The 15,554-nt window shown below is 44.9% G+C and overlaps 1 protein-coding gene across 1 annotated transcript; it reads right to left on the minus strand.

Moving 5' to 3' along the window:
- Positions 1-3,272: 3,272 nt before the first annotated feature.
- Positions 3,273-5,698, minus strand: Znf764 (zinc finger protein 764). The gene is made up of 3 exons (XM_038347871.2): positions 5,299-5,698; positions 5,041-5,154; positions 3,273-4,564 (listed from the first exon to the last, which is right to left on the minus strand). The coding sequence occupies exons 1-3, from the start codon at positions 5,480-5,482 to the stop codon at positions 3,660-3,662; spliced, it is 1,203 nt and encodes a 400-aa protein (XP_038203799.2). The 5' UTR covers positions 5,483-5,698; the 3' UTR covers positions 3,273-3,659.
- Positions 5,699-15,554: the final 9,856 nt, after the last annotated feature.

Here is a 15,554-nt window from a genome sequence, read left to right on the forward strand (position 1 = left end):
TCATTATGCAATATGGACTGGGCAAGAATGCAGGAGAACAAGATAATAAAGTCAAGAAGAGAATCCAGTACTGGCTAGAGAAAGATAATATAGCCTTTGGCCTCTAACTCACAGAGATCTGCCTGCCTTTGCCTCCGGGTGCTGGGACTAAAGGCGGGTGCCACCACACCCAGCAGATTTTTCTTTTCTGTTGTGCCAGGGCCACTCACGTGCTGAGAAGGGCTTAACACAGAGCCACAACTCCAGCTCCAAATGACTGACTTCCTTGCAACAGGTCTCATTCTGTAGTGCAGATTGGCCTTGAATTCAAATCCTCCTGCCTCAGCCTTCCCAGTGCTGAAACCAGACTCCATCACATCCTGGCTAAGTGAATAATTTATTTTTGTTTATTTATTGAGTGTTCTGCTTGTAGGTAAGTGTGTGCACCAGGAGTGTGCCGTGTGCTCTCAGAGGTCAGATGAGAGCACTGGACCTGGAGCTGTGGATGGCAGTAAGCCACCAGGTGGGTGCTGGGAATCGAACCCAGGTCCTCTGAAGAAAAGTGCTTTTAAGCACTGAATCATCTCGCCAGCCCTTTAAGTGAGTCGCTTCACAGTAAAGAGCTACAAATCCAGGCTGAGGACACTCGGCCATACAATGCGGAGCCCGTGGGGCCCTGGGTACAATCCTCAGCACTCACACACAAAATAACCAATATATCGAGAGGACTTGCATCGTAACTCCAGGCTTCAGTTTTGGAAAGTGTATAATACAAATGATAGTTTGCAATGACATTCTCGGGTGCCAAAATAGAAGTTTTTAAAATTCTAAGTTTAGGCTGTCTAGATGGCTCTGCCGGTAAATGAGCTTGCTCTGCACCCCTGATGACGTGAATCTGACACAGCATCTACAGAAGAGAACAACTCTCCAAAACTGTCTGATGTGGGATGTTCTTCTGTATAAGTGTTGCTTTTATTGGTTAATGAATAAAGCTGTTTTGACCAATGGCTTAGCAGAGTAAAGCCAGGCAGGAAATAGAGAGAGAGTAGGTGGAGTCAGGGAGATGCCACGTAGCTGCCAAAGGAGAAGACACGCAGGAACCTTAGGAACCTTACCGGTAGGTAGGCCACAGCCTCATGGCGATACACAAATTGATAGATAATTTAAGATGTAAGAGCTAGCTAGGAATAAGCATGAACTATTGGCCAAACAGTATGGTAATCAACATAGTATCTGTGTGATTATTCGGGTCTGGGTGGCCGGGAAACTGTCCTGACATCCACATGCATGAACACACAATAGTAATAATAGTGTGTGAAAGCATATCTGAGGGTAGGTGAGTGCCCCGTGTATGGGTGTGTGTGCGTATGTGACCTCAGATGTCATGCTCGGGAACCAGGTCTGCCTTCTCCGAGACAGTGTCTCTCATTGCTCTGGAGCTCACCAGTTAGGCTGGCCAGGCTCGGCACTGAGCTCCAGGGACAGTCCACCTGCTGCCCAGCTTTGATATATGGGGCTGCTGGGGATGAATTTGGCTTCTCCGGCTCTAGAAAGTACTTTACCGGCAACTATCTTCCCAAGCCCTCCCCTTTTTCTGTTGTTTTAGCTATTATTATTTTTAATAACATGTAAGTATGTGCATGTGAGTACAAGTGCCCGCAGAGGCTCTGGCCTGGAGCAAGGGTTACAGGCAGTTATGAACCACTGGGCATGTTGCTGGAATTGAACTCAGTTCCTCTGGGGGAGTAGTATGTACAGTCATGTTTCCAGACCAAAGCCCAGATTGCATTGAATTTGTGATCCTCCTGCCACAGACCCCCAGGACTTGGCTCACAGGTCCTCCTGGCAGGAACTCATCAGTGCTGTGGTAAAGACAGCAGGGGTGAATGAAGCTAGCATTCTGCTTAGTCTCAGCTGCCAGGAAGCTGGGGAGAAGAATCTTTTGAGCTTGGGTTTTCAGGGCAACAGATACTGAGATGTCTCTTAAAAGGTGTGCTGAGGAGGTTACTCACAGGATAATAGCACTTGCTGCTCTTCCAAAGAACCAGAGTTCGGGTCCCAGCACCCACATCAGGCAGCTCACAGTTGCCTGTAGTTCCAGTTGCACGGGACTCAGTGCCCTCTTCTGGCCTCAACAGGCATCTACACACACATGTGCATACATGTACAGACATACACATGCACGTTTTAAAAAGACATCAGTAGACCGTGAACCCGACGGCTTCACCGTTTGATCTTGAGCAGGTCTCTCTGCCTGCTGTAATCTGTCTTTGACCTAAAGGGACAGAAGAGCTAAAACTCCCTCCAGCTCAAACAGGTGAGGAGACCCCCTACCTGTGTCTAAGAGTGGCTACAAAGGCTCAGCCCAGGGTGTTCCCAGACTGGACAGAGCTTTCAGGTCCTTTCTCCCCAGATTCAGGAGCTGCTGGCCTCTCCTGGGTGGGCACCAGATTGGTGGTGAGGGCAGAGTGAACACAGCAAAGTGCCCAGTTGTTGTAGGGTCAGATAACCGGCCCCCAGTGCCTCTTCCTGAGGTTTCCTCTTCGAACTGCTTCCTTCCCCAGTCAGTTAGGGGAGGTAAACAAGACAACAGGCAAGAAAGTACTTTGAGAGCAGAGCCACAGGAGAGAATACAAGAGACGAGCTGAAATAAAGCTTGCGAGCTTTGTGTCTGTCTGTTTCCCCTCTCCTGCCATCCAATTATACACAAACTCTTTGGTTCAGAAAAAAAACTAAATACCACCAACTTTCAAGAACGATCTCTCTCCCTCCACCACTGAAATCAGGTCAATGGAGTTGCAACTCTTACCTGCTGAGTCCCCCTCCCCCTTGTGTGTGTGTGTGTGTGTGTGTGTGTGTGTGTGTGTGTGTGTGTAACTAAAGGCAGCTTTGAACTTCTGAACCTCCTGCCTCCAAATACCAAGTGGCACAATTATAGGCATGTGCCACCACACCCGATACATGCAGTCCTGGGAACAGAATCCAGAACTTCTGTCTTTTTTGCTTGGCTGAATCTTTTGGAGTTGTTGTTGTTATTCAAAAAAAAAAAAAAATAAAAAATAAAAACAAAAAAACAAAAACAAAAAAAAAACCTAAAGGCCTAGACCTTCTTTTGTGTGTGAAATACTTTGAATTTAAGCCTCAATTAATTTCACTTGTTATTTATTTATTTATCTTAGATGGAGTCTCAGGTAAACCTAGCTGGTGTCAAGTTCCTGACCTTCCTGTCTCTACTCTGAAGTGCTGGGGTCATAGGCATGTGCCACCACCACACGCAGCTCTTGACTGAGGCTAATAACCCCTGAAAATGCAGCTGGCTCGGTTCACACAGAGCCATCAATTCGCATTAATTTAATTAATTTAATGCCTCTGCATTAAAGACGCAGTGGACTAAAGAAGGTTCTCTTCCACCTCAAGCCTTCAATGCTACTGAGCCGGAAAACTGCCCTTGCCTCTCACATGGAGTTCTAGTGGGTTTCCCACCCTAGCCCAGTGGACTCAGAGCCTAGGGCGGTGGGATTGGTGTGTGTGTGCAAACGCTTCTGGTAATCACCCACAAGACTGTACTCTGTCCCCAGGACCAGCCCTCGCTAGAACTTCTGTGACTTCTGGAGGATGCCAGAGATTCAAGCCTCTGGGCTTCCGACAGTGTGTGTATTTCACCTTCTATGTTGGAGCTTTCAAGACCATTCCCCGCACTCCTGGAATATCTCTGGGTAGTGCCTGAAGTCCACAGGTGGATCCAGGCCCCCTTGGCCTGTGGCCGGGGATATAGATAACTGACTGGCTTCTCCGTCCCTTTGGCCCCTAGCTCCTGGCCGATGGACCCACTGATGCTTCGCCACTGCGGACTTCTGGCCAAAGCACTTGCCACACTGAGGGCACGGGTAGGGACGCTCGCCACTGTGGGTCCGCCTGTGGGCTGCCATTTCAGAACTCTGGCGGAAGCAGCGTCCACAGTCAGGGCATGAGTAAGGCTTTTCACCCGTGTGGGTGCGCACATGGCGCCGAAGATCTGAGGCATGGGCAAAGGCCCTGCCACAGTCTGTGCAAGGAAAGGGGGTCATGCCGCTGTGGACCCGCTGGTGCTGATGGAGCGCAGAGCTCTGGCTGAAGCAGCGCCCACAATCAGCACAGCGGTAGGGCTTCTCCCCAGTGTGGACTCGCAGATGGGTGGTGAGGGCAGAGCGCTGTGTGAAGGCCCGGCCACAGTCAGGACAGCGATGTGGCCGTTCCCCTCGGTGTATGGCCCGGTGCTTGCTCAGGGAGGAAGCTCGACCGAAGGGCTTGCTGCAATCAGGGCAACGGAACGGCTTTTCACCAGTGTGAGTGTACAGGTGCTCCACCAATGTGGACCGCCAGACAAAACTCTTCCCACACACATGGCAGCCATGACGCTGATCTGCTCTTGGGACAGCGGCGTGGACACCAAGAGGGGGGTGAGGGTCCTTGGACAACAGCTCCAAGTTGCGAGGGGGTCCAGCAAAGGAGGGGTTAGGCTCCTTCGGCCCAGCTTGTGTAGAAAACGTCTTCTGGGTTGCCTCAGACTCTTCCCTTGGTCTCTTCCTTTCTTCCTGTCTGCAATCTGCTCGGAGACCAAGAAAAAGCTCAGAATCTGACTCATCCTGCTCCTTGATTTCCACACCCCCACAAGGTGACAGACGGGGCACGGGAGGGGAGAGGCCACAGAATCTGAGCATGCAGGGTGCGTGGATGTCCGGAGGCAGCATAAAGAAAGGCATCAGTGTGGTCCCCAGTTCCAAGCCCAGCGGGCAGAGCACTTGGCAGAGGTGGCCAGGAAGAACTGAAGGAGCCTCCAGAAGGGAACCATAGTGATGGCAGCAGGACAGCCATAGTCTAGTGGCCAACTAGATAGGAAGTGGGAGCACAGGCACAATCACAGTCCCTTTCTAGGTGAACCCAGGGATAAACATAATGACTTTGGCCAAGAAAAACAGTTCAGGGAAGAAACTGCCAGGCAGGTAAGTGGAGTCACCAGAAGACACCATAATGGGCCGGCTACTGAATAATCCCCCAAAGACGGAGTACCCAGTCCTTCACCTGAGTCGGCTTCTGTCGGACAAAAGGCTACCTCTGGATCCTGGGCACCGGGTCCCCACAGTTCTGCCTCTTCCTCCACCCAGGAGATGAGCGCTGGCTTGGCGCCTCCGCCTCCTGAAGGGAAAGAAAGCAAACCCCACGATATGGGTACGCCAACCCCCTTGGTCCCGGCCGCCTGTTCCCAGGGCTCCCCATTCCACCGCCGGACCCACGGTGTCACGCGCGGGGCGAGCCCAGGCGACCAGGAAAGGCTCTCACCGAGCGCGCGCAGGAGACCATAGGTCTCGCGCATCACCTCCCGGTACAGGGCTCTCTGAGCCGGCTGCAGACACCCCCACTCCTCGGGGGAGAAGTACACGGCCACGTCCTTGAAGCTCACCGCCCCGGGCTTCCCGAACGCGGACCGAGCCGAGGACCTTCCCGGGGCAAGTGGCTGCGCCATGGGGACCCTCCCCCGGCTCGGCCCCGGGCCAGTCCAGAGCACCCGGGAACGCCTGCCCAGCCCCAGGTGTCCGCGCTCGGATACCAGGGCCAAGAAGGGACAGAAACCAGTTCCGTGCACACCCTAATGTAGGTAAAATCTGAAAACTGAAAGTAGCAGGTACATAATCAGGACTTGAGGTTGCCTGCATAAAATTGGTGGCAGTGGGGTCTCACGAACTAGGCTCCCTAGCGGTTGTGCCCAGGGTTACGTCACCGGTCTTTCTAGGTCATTGTCTTCTAGCCCTCATCCAAAATGGCCACAGAGTCTACAAGTGCCAGTCTGAGAACAAGTCCCAGACGGAGAGGCCCCCATGTGGGCGGGAACTTCCCTGTGGAGATGCAGTGGGGCGTGGTACTCTCCAAATAACAGCTCTGTGATGTCTGATCTGCTCTCTCAAGGTCAGCTAGGTGGAAGTGGCCTGTGAATGGGTGTTTAGTTTTTTGCTTCTGGAGAGTGTATTATGGAGCCGGAATCCTGTGGAGGGAAGGTAGAAAAGGAAGCGGGCCCTCAATTAGGGGGTTTCCACCAGCATGGTATAGAAATCTCAAACCAGCTGAGGAATACCACTTCTGACAGATCAGATATCACAGAGCTGTTCTTTGAACAACCGGGACACCTGGGACATTCACAAAGGCTCACTTCTAAACTTCTAAGTGTCCACCTGCCCATCCAGACTTCAATGCCATGAGGAATTACCCGTCGGTGGTTTCTGGGCTGTTTGTGAGATTCCCATCAAATACTCAAGAGAGGACTGAGACCCTACTTACGGTCATATACATTCAGGCTTTGAGCCTCATTCATTGCTATTTTAATATAAAATACTATCTATGAACGGAATATTATCTCCATGTTGGCATCATTCACAGCAAACGTTAATGTGCTGGAATTCTTGCTCCTGAGCTGGGGAGTGGCTTCAGCCAGACTTCAGGACAAGGGGCTCTTTTCCCTTCTCATGCACCCATAATTGTCCCGACTGTCTACCGTGCCTCACTGCAAATCTGTTGGATCAAGATGAGGTTTCTGTTCACCGAGTCTATACTAAGCTGAAAGCAGATGTGAATCCCCTGGGCGCAGAGTGACTTCAGATCTTCGGCAGACTGTGTTGAGGTCTGAGTGACAGAGGAAGCTTCCTCCGGCTCTAGCAGGCCACTAGCACTGAGCCCCAAGCATGAGATAGCTCAGAATGTGAAACAGATCATCCCAAGCCCTCCTGGCTTTTTAGCTTCAGTTGGATGATCTGACGTTGTTATTCTGTTATTTTGCCACCCGCATCTTTGCCAGCTGCACATCTGACAGTGTGTTACTATTCAGAATGTCACAAATGACCCATTCAAACTATGGGCATGGCATCTGAACAGAGGGTTCTCAGGAGAAGAAACAGAAATATCTCAGAAAGTGTTCATTGTCCCTAACCATTACAGAAACACAAATCAAAACAACTTTGAGATTTCGTCTCACCCCAGTCAGAACGGCAAAAATCAACAAAACAACGGACACAAATGTGGGAGAGCACAGAGGAAAAGGGGGCTCCTTCAGTGCCAATGGGGTTGTGAACTTCTCCAGTCCCTCTAGAAACCGCCGAGAGCCTGGTCATAAATCTACCGTAGGACCCAGCTCTATTTTAGGTGTGAACCACCATAGCTGGCGCTTCGTCAGCCATGTTTATTGAAAGTGGAAACAATCCAAATGTCTTTCAATTTAGAAATGGATAATGAGACCAGGTGATGGTGGTGCACACCTTTAATCCCAGCAGTTGGGAGGCAGAGACAGGTGGATCTCTGTGAGTTCAGGGCCAGCCTGATCTACAGAATGAGTTCCAGAACAGCTGGGGCTACACAATGAAACTTTGTCTAAAAAAAAAAAAAAAGAAAAGAAAAGAAAAGAAAAAAGAAAGAAAGAAAGAAAGAAAGAAAGAAAATGGACGATGGAAATGTGATGCACTATGGAATGCCACTCAATTGTATAAAGAAAAACGAAAATTTCAGGTAAATGGATCAAGTAAGGCAATCTATCAAGAAGCAGAAAGACAACCATTACACGTTTTCTCTATTCTGAGGTTCCTAGCTCCAAATTGTCAGATGTGAGCTTATAATCTGGAATAACCACACAAACCAGGAAAGTAAAAGGGGCCATTGTTGGGGTTGGGGAACAATAGAGAGGGGAATTAGCAAGGTATAAGGGAGGAAATGGGGAAAATAGGAGAGGGCTCTAATCAGAGAGGGAAGAGGGAGCTAAAATAGAAGGAAGGGATAAGATAACAGTAAGAATATCTGAAAAAGTCATGAGAAATCATAGAATAACTATTAACTTAAAATACCTATAATACATGTAAGACGTGTCTATAGCTATGTATATAGTTTAGATGAAACTTTCTCCTCTGGGCTGACTATGCTTCCCCGCAAGAGTCATGGACATCTAACAAAGCCCCACCATCCCTGCGCAGCCCTCTTCTGAGTTGTTGAACAAGGTTGTCCCAAAGACTCCAAAAACATTATAGGCTAATTTTGTTGTCCTTGGTTGCCCCCTAGAGGTAGAAGATAAGTCCCTATTGCTGAAACACGGGATTGCACTTCAAACACAGGATCCAGAGGACCCAAACTGGATCTGACTTGAAAGCCTCCCTGAGGACTACATTTCCAGATACCAGAAAGATTCCAGGTTTTGGTGGCAAATACCTTTAATCCCAGCATTCAGGAGGTGGAGGCAGGTGGATCTCTGTGAGTTTGAAGCCAGCCTGATCTACAGAGTGAGTTCCAGGACATTCAAGACTACACAGAGAAACCCTGTCTCGAAAAACCATAAAGAAAAGAAAAGATACTTCAATAATAAAATCCACCCAACACAGAGCATATTTCTCACTATCAAATTCCCAGAACCTAAAGATTAGAACTCCATACAACTTAATCCAAAGGTATTAAATACATGATATCAGAAAGCACCATGCAAGCTATGACATCTATGAACCACAGCCAGACATAATAGCCCTAAATGTGCGGTAGTATGCACATGTCTTGGTGCTAACCAACAAATTGGACTTCCGTCCTCTCAACAAGAGGGAAACCATGCCTGACAGTGACCACATAGCCAGCTACCCAGGGAGTAGCTGGAGCCCTGGAGTCGTGGATCTTGGAGGAGACCTTAAAACTACCATCTTACTAAACCAGCATAACTCTAACTACACACTGTTTCTCCATATACTCACAGGTCCGTGTAATTCTCATCCCTCATCAAGGAAAACTCTTTGCAACAGATGGAGACCCTTACAGAAAACCACAGCCAATTAAAATGCGGAGTTGTGGAGCCCAATCCCAACAGATGCATCTACAACACACCTCCTGCACCTAAGGCTTGGGGGTCATGGAAGAAGTGGGGTGGTGGCACAAAGACTGTAAGAGCCAGAGGGACAGGACATTTACTGTGAGATTCTGTCTCCTAGAAATGTCAGAGAAGGGATACCCAGGACCCCTCACCAAAATGGCTGTCTGGACACAAGGATGACCCCAAGAGGCATGCTAACATAGGAGGATGCTCACAAGCACCCAACCCTAGACAACTAAGGAATGATGGGAGGAGAAACAGGCCTTTCCAGAGAAGAGGACACTGATTGGTTACCCAACACAATCACCTCTGAGACCATACACGCGGGGACCATCATACAGATGGAGCAGGGATAGTTAGGAGTATCATAAATTAAATATAATGGAATATATAACACATATACGGAATATATTATATATGAGATATATAATATGTATATATATACATAAATAAACATAACACCAGTTAAAGGTGAATTTGAGAAAGAGCAAAGAATCTGAGAAAGTACATGGGAGGAACTGGAGGGAGATAATAGTATAATCTCAGTATGTATAAAAGACTCAGACAGTTCTAAAGGGAGGGTCTTAAGTCTCAAGAAGTCCTAAATAGAAACACTCTATACAAAGAGGGACTCTTTAAGACTCAGGAAGTAAACAGGTCACCAGCCTCAGGGACCACTCTCTCATTCCCCAAGGTCACATGGACAGTAAGGGGTGGTGAAAAGGAGAGACTTTCCATCCTGTCCAGTTGTTTACGGGTCTTGCAGGGAGTGCCAGGCTTCAGTTTGTCACTGTGCTGGGGTGGACTTTGGTGATGCAGTCGTCCTGTTCCTGTAAGGGAACCCTTGCCCATAGTCCTGTAAGTGATACTAATAAACTCTTCAGTTCACCAAAGTGGACTTTGGCGGTATTGACTTTGGTCTGTTGTTGGTTTCCTATCTGGCACTGGATGTTTGCTCATGTCTCCCCAGGAATAGAGTCACATAATACCTTATCTCAAAATAAAAAGTAAAGGGGCCTGGGGGAGGCTGGATGTGGCTCAGAGGTAGAGGGCTTGTCTAGCATGCGCCAGCCCCTACAGTCAACCCTCAGTTCTGAGAAGAAAAAATTACCACTGGGCTGTCTTCCTAATGCCCTTCTTTACATTTTCCAAGTTGTAAAATGTCGACAATAACTCCCTTGTTAAACAAACGCTCATTGCACATTTGCAATGCCTATTATCTTATTGAAATTTCAGATTTTGACAGCAACTCTTTAAGGCAGCTGTTATTAATCTCCATTTTGCTGAGAGGGCACTGACTCCCCTGTAGGTCACCGGAGAGTCGCAGAGACTGGTGTGTGCCACATAGTCAGTGCTCTTCCAGGCTTTACGACTCCCTGCTGGTGACAGTTTTGCAGGTGACAGTTTTGACCATGCCCTCCGCTAGGTCTAACTCTACCCTTCAGGCCCCCTCAGCACTTACCTCTAAAGTAGACAAGGAGTGGATGCTTCCTGAGCTGATGGGAAGGTCTCAGCTGTACAGAAAGCAATACTGAGAGAATGAAGTATCTTGTGCTTTCTCTTGTTTTCCTTTTCCTTTTTGTTTTTGTGGTGTTAGGGTTTCAAGGCCTTGTGCATGAGCCATCCTCAGTCCTTGTTTCCCTGACCCAGAAGGTCTCCCTAAATAGTCCCAACTGGCCTTGAACTCTGACCTCACACTCCCAAATGCTGGGGTAACAGACCTGTGTCCCATGTGCAACAACCACAATACCCACCCCTTTGTTCTCATGCTCTATTTTTGTCTGTAAGTCCTGCCTAACCTCTGCCTGCCTAGCTATTGGCCATTTAACCCTTTACTAAACCAATGAGAGCAACAAATAGTCATGGTGTCCAAAAAATTGTTCCACAGCATTTCTCCCTTTTTGTCTAATTTAAAAGAAAGGTTTTAACTCTAACATAGTAAAATTATATACAACAAAGCTATTGTCAACTAAGAACTATAGTTAGAATATCCAGTTCACTTGTATTTGGCAATATAGAGAATATGATCTATTATCTATCTTCTTTTCTATTTTATACCTAATTTACTTTTTATCATAACTAAGGAAAACTACAAGTTCAACTATTTAGATTTTAACATCATCAAAGACCCCAGAAGGATGTACTATTACCTAAGGACAGTGACATCTGGCTGCCTGTCCTTATTTCCTTTGTAATGTTGGGGCAGTCATCTTTGGCCTATAAGCCTAGTATGTTTGACTGACACTTCTGAGAAGCAGGGATTTTTGAAGGGCTATCCTACCTTGTCTTGGCAAAGCTTGACAGTCATTTTCTTTTGCTTCTTTCTGGTCCAGTTTGAACAGTATACTGTCAGCAAGGGCAGTTTCTTTGCCCAGTGGCTAGCTTTTGTCAAAAAGAAAGCAAACTTCATATGGAGTTTCTTTGATGTCTATCATCTTCTCTGAAGTAAATTGGTGCTGCCAAGAGCAGAGGTGTCCCATTGTCAGGAAAAACCTTATGTTGTTAAAACATTTTAAATATCATATTCTTTAGGTATTTGAAGTGTTTGAAGACCACTTATCTACATAAATATGTCCATATTAACCTTAAAAACATACCTAAAATGACTACAAGTTTGATTATTATAGATGACTAGCTGCTAACCTGTATTTCTTAATTGTACATTTTTAAATGAACCACATAAGCATAATACCCCAAACAAGAGTAGAAACACACATACACTGTAACAAAAATAACTTTAAATTTTTTTATCAATAAGCCAATACCAATAATAATAATAATAATAATAATAATAATAATAATAATAAGCCATACCAATGTAAAATATTTGAGATTAGTAGTTGTTTTGGGATAAAGTAGATTTAATAATGTACCTTTTATCTTATCATTTCTATATTATATATCCCTTTTTTCTTTTAGAAAGAGATCTTTAAATTTAATTCTGTTTAGGTTTTTTTCTAACTATAATCAATAATGACTTGTAACCAAGTCCTACCCCATGAAAACAAACATCCATAACCCATCTTTTGGAAATGTGGGTATTGTTTTCTATAGACTGCTTTTTGTTGTTTGGGGGTACTGGCATCTTTGGGGAAACTCTGAGAAAGTCAGGGTAATAGTTAAGTCTTGGCTGGAGTAGTCTGTGAGGCTGGATCATCTCGGACAGCAGCCTTGAAGCTGTTCTAGATGCAGAACTCAGAGGAAACTGCAGCAGAGGTGCTCATACATGTTGGGTCACCTGGTCCATCTGTTTTTATTAGTGTTGGGTCCCCTGCTCTGAAAATACATAAAGTTTTAAAGATAGCATACATATCTGTATTAATAAAAGTATAGACTGTGTGTTTTACACGTCAGCCAAAGATGACTTTTTGTTTTATATTTGAGTAGGTAAAATATATGTTACCTGTCTTGTAGTTTTTCTATGTTTATTTCTTTGTATCTGTATCCAGGATATTCAGGGGACCTTCCTCCATCAAACCTGGTCATCTTTAACCTTGAATAAATCCACAGTCTTTCATTTTCTATGGGAACAAAAGCACAACCTCTTCCCCAAAGCAACACATTTTTTGAGTTTCATTTTGAAGTCAAGATGTTTCTAAATTAGTTAAGTTGATTTAATATAGCAACTTTACAATCCAATGTCTCTTAGCTGTCATTTGTTCATCAATAATAAAAAAATTCAAAGATGACACAATAACTTACAGGATTCAGACTTCCCATGTATTTTCTATCTTTATGTGGCTTTTTTTCTTTTATATTACTTTATTACTTTTTAAAAGACTTTATTATTTTTAAACTAATATTTTTATGACTGTCTCTTTCTCCTTTCCTTCTTAAGCTTATGTACAATTTAAAAATATTTATTTATTATTCATACAGTGTTCTGCTTGCATGTATGCCTGCAGTGCAGGCCTGGAAAGAGAACCTGGGAATATATTATTGATGGTTGTAAGCTACCTTTGGTTGCTGGAAATTCAACTCGGGACCTCTTTAAGAGCAATCCGTGCTCTTAACCTCTAAGCCATCTCTCCAGCCCCTCCTATGTACATTTTAAAGTACACTGTAACCCATTTAGAGGTTTCTTCCATTTGGATTTGTCTTTACTGAGCATCATCTGTATTGTTCTCAGATTGCATTAGGTGAATCTTAGATTGCTATGTCAGCTGTAAAATGCAGCTCAGCTTAGTACATGGCTCTAGTACATGGCACCTGCAGGCAGCTGTCAGGAGACACATCTCTGTACTGAGACTAGGAAGCCATATTTGGATGCATTTTTGTGTGTTTGGAACCTTTTCTTAAGCTTTCTAGGGTTTTACGTGGTTGTATGTTATCCCACTTTGGGCGCCATTTGTAGCAGACTTTTCTATTCCACCATCCAACTCACAAATAACTACATGGAGACTTATTATTAATTATAAATGCTTGGTCAAAAGCTTAGGTTTGTAACTAACTAGCTCACACAACTTAAACTAACCCATATTTCTTATCTATGCTCTACCACATAGTGGTGTCTTTTTTTTTTTCAGCATGGCATTTCATCTCCTGCTTCCTCTGCATCTGGCTGATGACTCCGTCTTCCTTCTTCCCAGCAGTCTCTCAATCTGGCTTTTCTGCCTAACCTCTTCCTGCCTAGCTATTGGTCAGTCAGCTCTTTTTAAACAAGGTGCGCAACACATCTTCACAGTGTACAAAATGATTATTCCACAGAGTCAACCACTTTGGACTTAGTAACACATATGTACATCAGAGGATGGGAAATAAATCAAACTAAAATTCAAAAGCCTTTTACCTCAGAGAAATTTCCAGGTTCCCAGAGGTGTGGAGTATGCAGGTAGGGATATTCTTTCTAAGGTGAAGGATAATCTACTTCACCTGGCTCCTCTCACCACCAAGAAAGAAGCACAACACTTAGCCTATTTGGATTCTGGAGATAGCACATTCTTCACTTGGATATGTCATTCCAGTGCATATACCATATACTAGCAGCTTTGAGTGGGACCTGGGGACAGAAGGCTCTTTGCTAGGTCTGAAAGGCTGTGCAGGCTGTTCTACCATTTGTGCCACACGATGTGCCAGACCCAATGGTATTTGAGGTGTCAGTGGCAGATAGGGATGCTGTTTGGAGCCTTTGGCAGGCCACCATAGGTGAACTACAGAGGAGATGTTTGGGATTTTGAAGAAAGGCTCTACTATCATCTGTAGACAGAAGTTTCTGTCACACCTGGTCCTGCAGCCATTCAATCCCTCCCCCAAACCCACACAGAGGCTTATATTAATTACAAGTTGTTTCATTAAACCAATCAGTGTTTCATTAAATAAATACAAGTGACAAATCTTTACAGTGTTCAAAAGCATTATCCCACAGCACTTCCCCTTTTTCCTTTTCAAAACAAGACCCTGAATCTAATCTACTTTGTTTAGCTTTTTTCCTGATGACTATCCATGACAACTTGTAACCAACATACTAAACAAAGACAAACATCCATAATCTATTTTTTGGGAATGCGGGCATAGTTTTCTAGGCTACTTCCTGCTGATTGGGGGCACTAGTAATCTTATGGGAGCCCAAAGAAAATGATCAAGTCCTGACTGGAGTATTCTGTGAGGCTGGATCATTTCAGCCAGCAGCCTTGAATCTGTTCTGGATGCAGAATGTAGAAGAAACTGCAACAGAGGTGCTCTGAAACATTGGACCATCTGGGCCATCTTCTACCATTGGAAATTTTTCAGGGGATCTTCCTCAATCAAACCTTCTTTTTCTTAACCAAGAATATCCACAGCCACTCATTTCCTTTGGAAACAAAAGCAAAACCTCTTCTCCAAAGTAACATATCTTTTGACTTAAATTTTGAAGTCAAAGCATTTTTAAAATATAGAGGTTGAATTAATCCAGCAGCATTTATAATAAAATGTCTTTTAGCAGTTGTTGCTCTTTCCTCAGCAATCAAACAATTCAAAAACAACACAATAACATACAGTATTCAGACTCTCTGTGTATTTTCCATCTTTATGTGGCTTTTTTTCTTACTCTATTTCTTTTATTTTTAATTTTTGTTTTTTTGAGACAGATTTTCTCTGTGTATCTTTGACTGTCCTGGAATTCACTCTGTAGACCATGCTGGCCTCAAATTCACAGAGATCCGCCTGCCTCTGCCTCCCAAATCCTGGGATTAAAGGCACCACCATGTCCAACTACTCTAGTTCTTTCTTTAGGAGTTTTTTAAATATATTTATTTATTTTATTTATTATGTATACAATATTCTGTCTGTGTGTATGACCGCAGGCTAGAAGAGGGCACCAGACCCCATTACACATGGTTGTGAGCCACCATGTGGTTGACTGGGAATTGAACTTAAGACCTTTGGAAGAACAGGCAATGCTTTTAACCTCTGAGCTGTCTCTCCAGCCCCCTTTTTTTTAGGAGTTTATCTATCCTTTTTTTTTTCTCTCCTAAGCCTACATATATTTTTAAACACACTGTAAACCATTTAGAGGATTTTTTTGTTCACCTGAATCTGTCTTTACTGTACATCTCTATCTTTTTCTGAGAATTTGAGTCTTAAATCTGCTAACCAGAATGGCTAGGATTAAAGCTGTGGCTTTGGTTGCTGGATCCACCCTTATTCCATAGCTTTCTTAGAGTCTACTTTCATGACAGAGGTAGTAGCAGGAGCCATGTTTATTTCTACAACTCTGTGGAGTTTCAAAGTC

The sequence above is a fragment of the Arvicola amphibius genome, chromosome 1, assembly GCF_903992535.2.
Source record: "Arvicola amphibius chromosome 1, mArvAmp1.2, whole genome shotgun sequence".
Taxonomy (NCBI): domain Eukaryota; kingdom Metazoa; phylum Chordata; class Mammalia; order Rodentia; family Cricetidae; genus Arvicola; species Arvicola amphibius.

What these genes read in the sequence shown, in the direction of transcription:
- Znf764 (XM_038347871.2), bottom strand. Translation starts at nt 5,482, where the DNA reads ATGGCGCAGCCACTTGCCCCGGGAAGGTCCTCGGCTCGGTCCGCGTTC. An exon ending in TGGTCTCCTGCGCGCGCTCG is followed by an intron (nt 5,155 to 5,298) that starts GTGAGAGCCTTT and finishes CTTTCCCTTCAG; the next exon opens with GAGGCGGAGGCGCCAAGCCA. An exon ending in TCCGACAGAAGCCGACTCAG is followed by an intron (nt 4,565 to 5,040) that starts GTGAAGGACTGG and finishes GTCTCCGAGCAG; the next exon opens with ATTGCAGACAGGAAGAAAGG.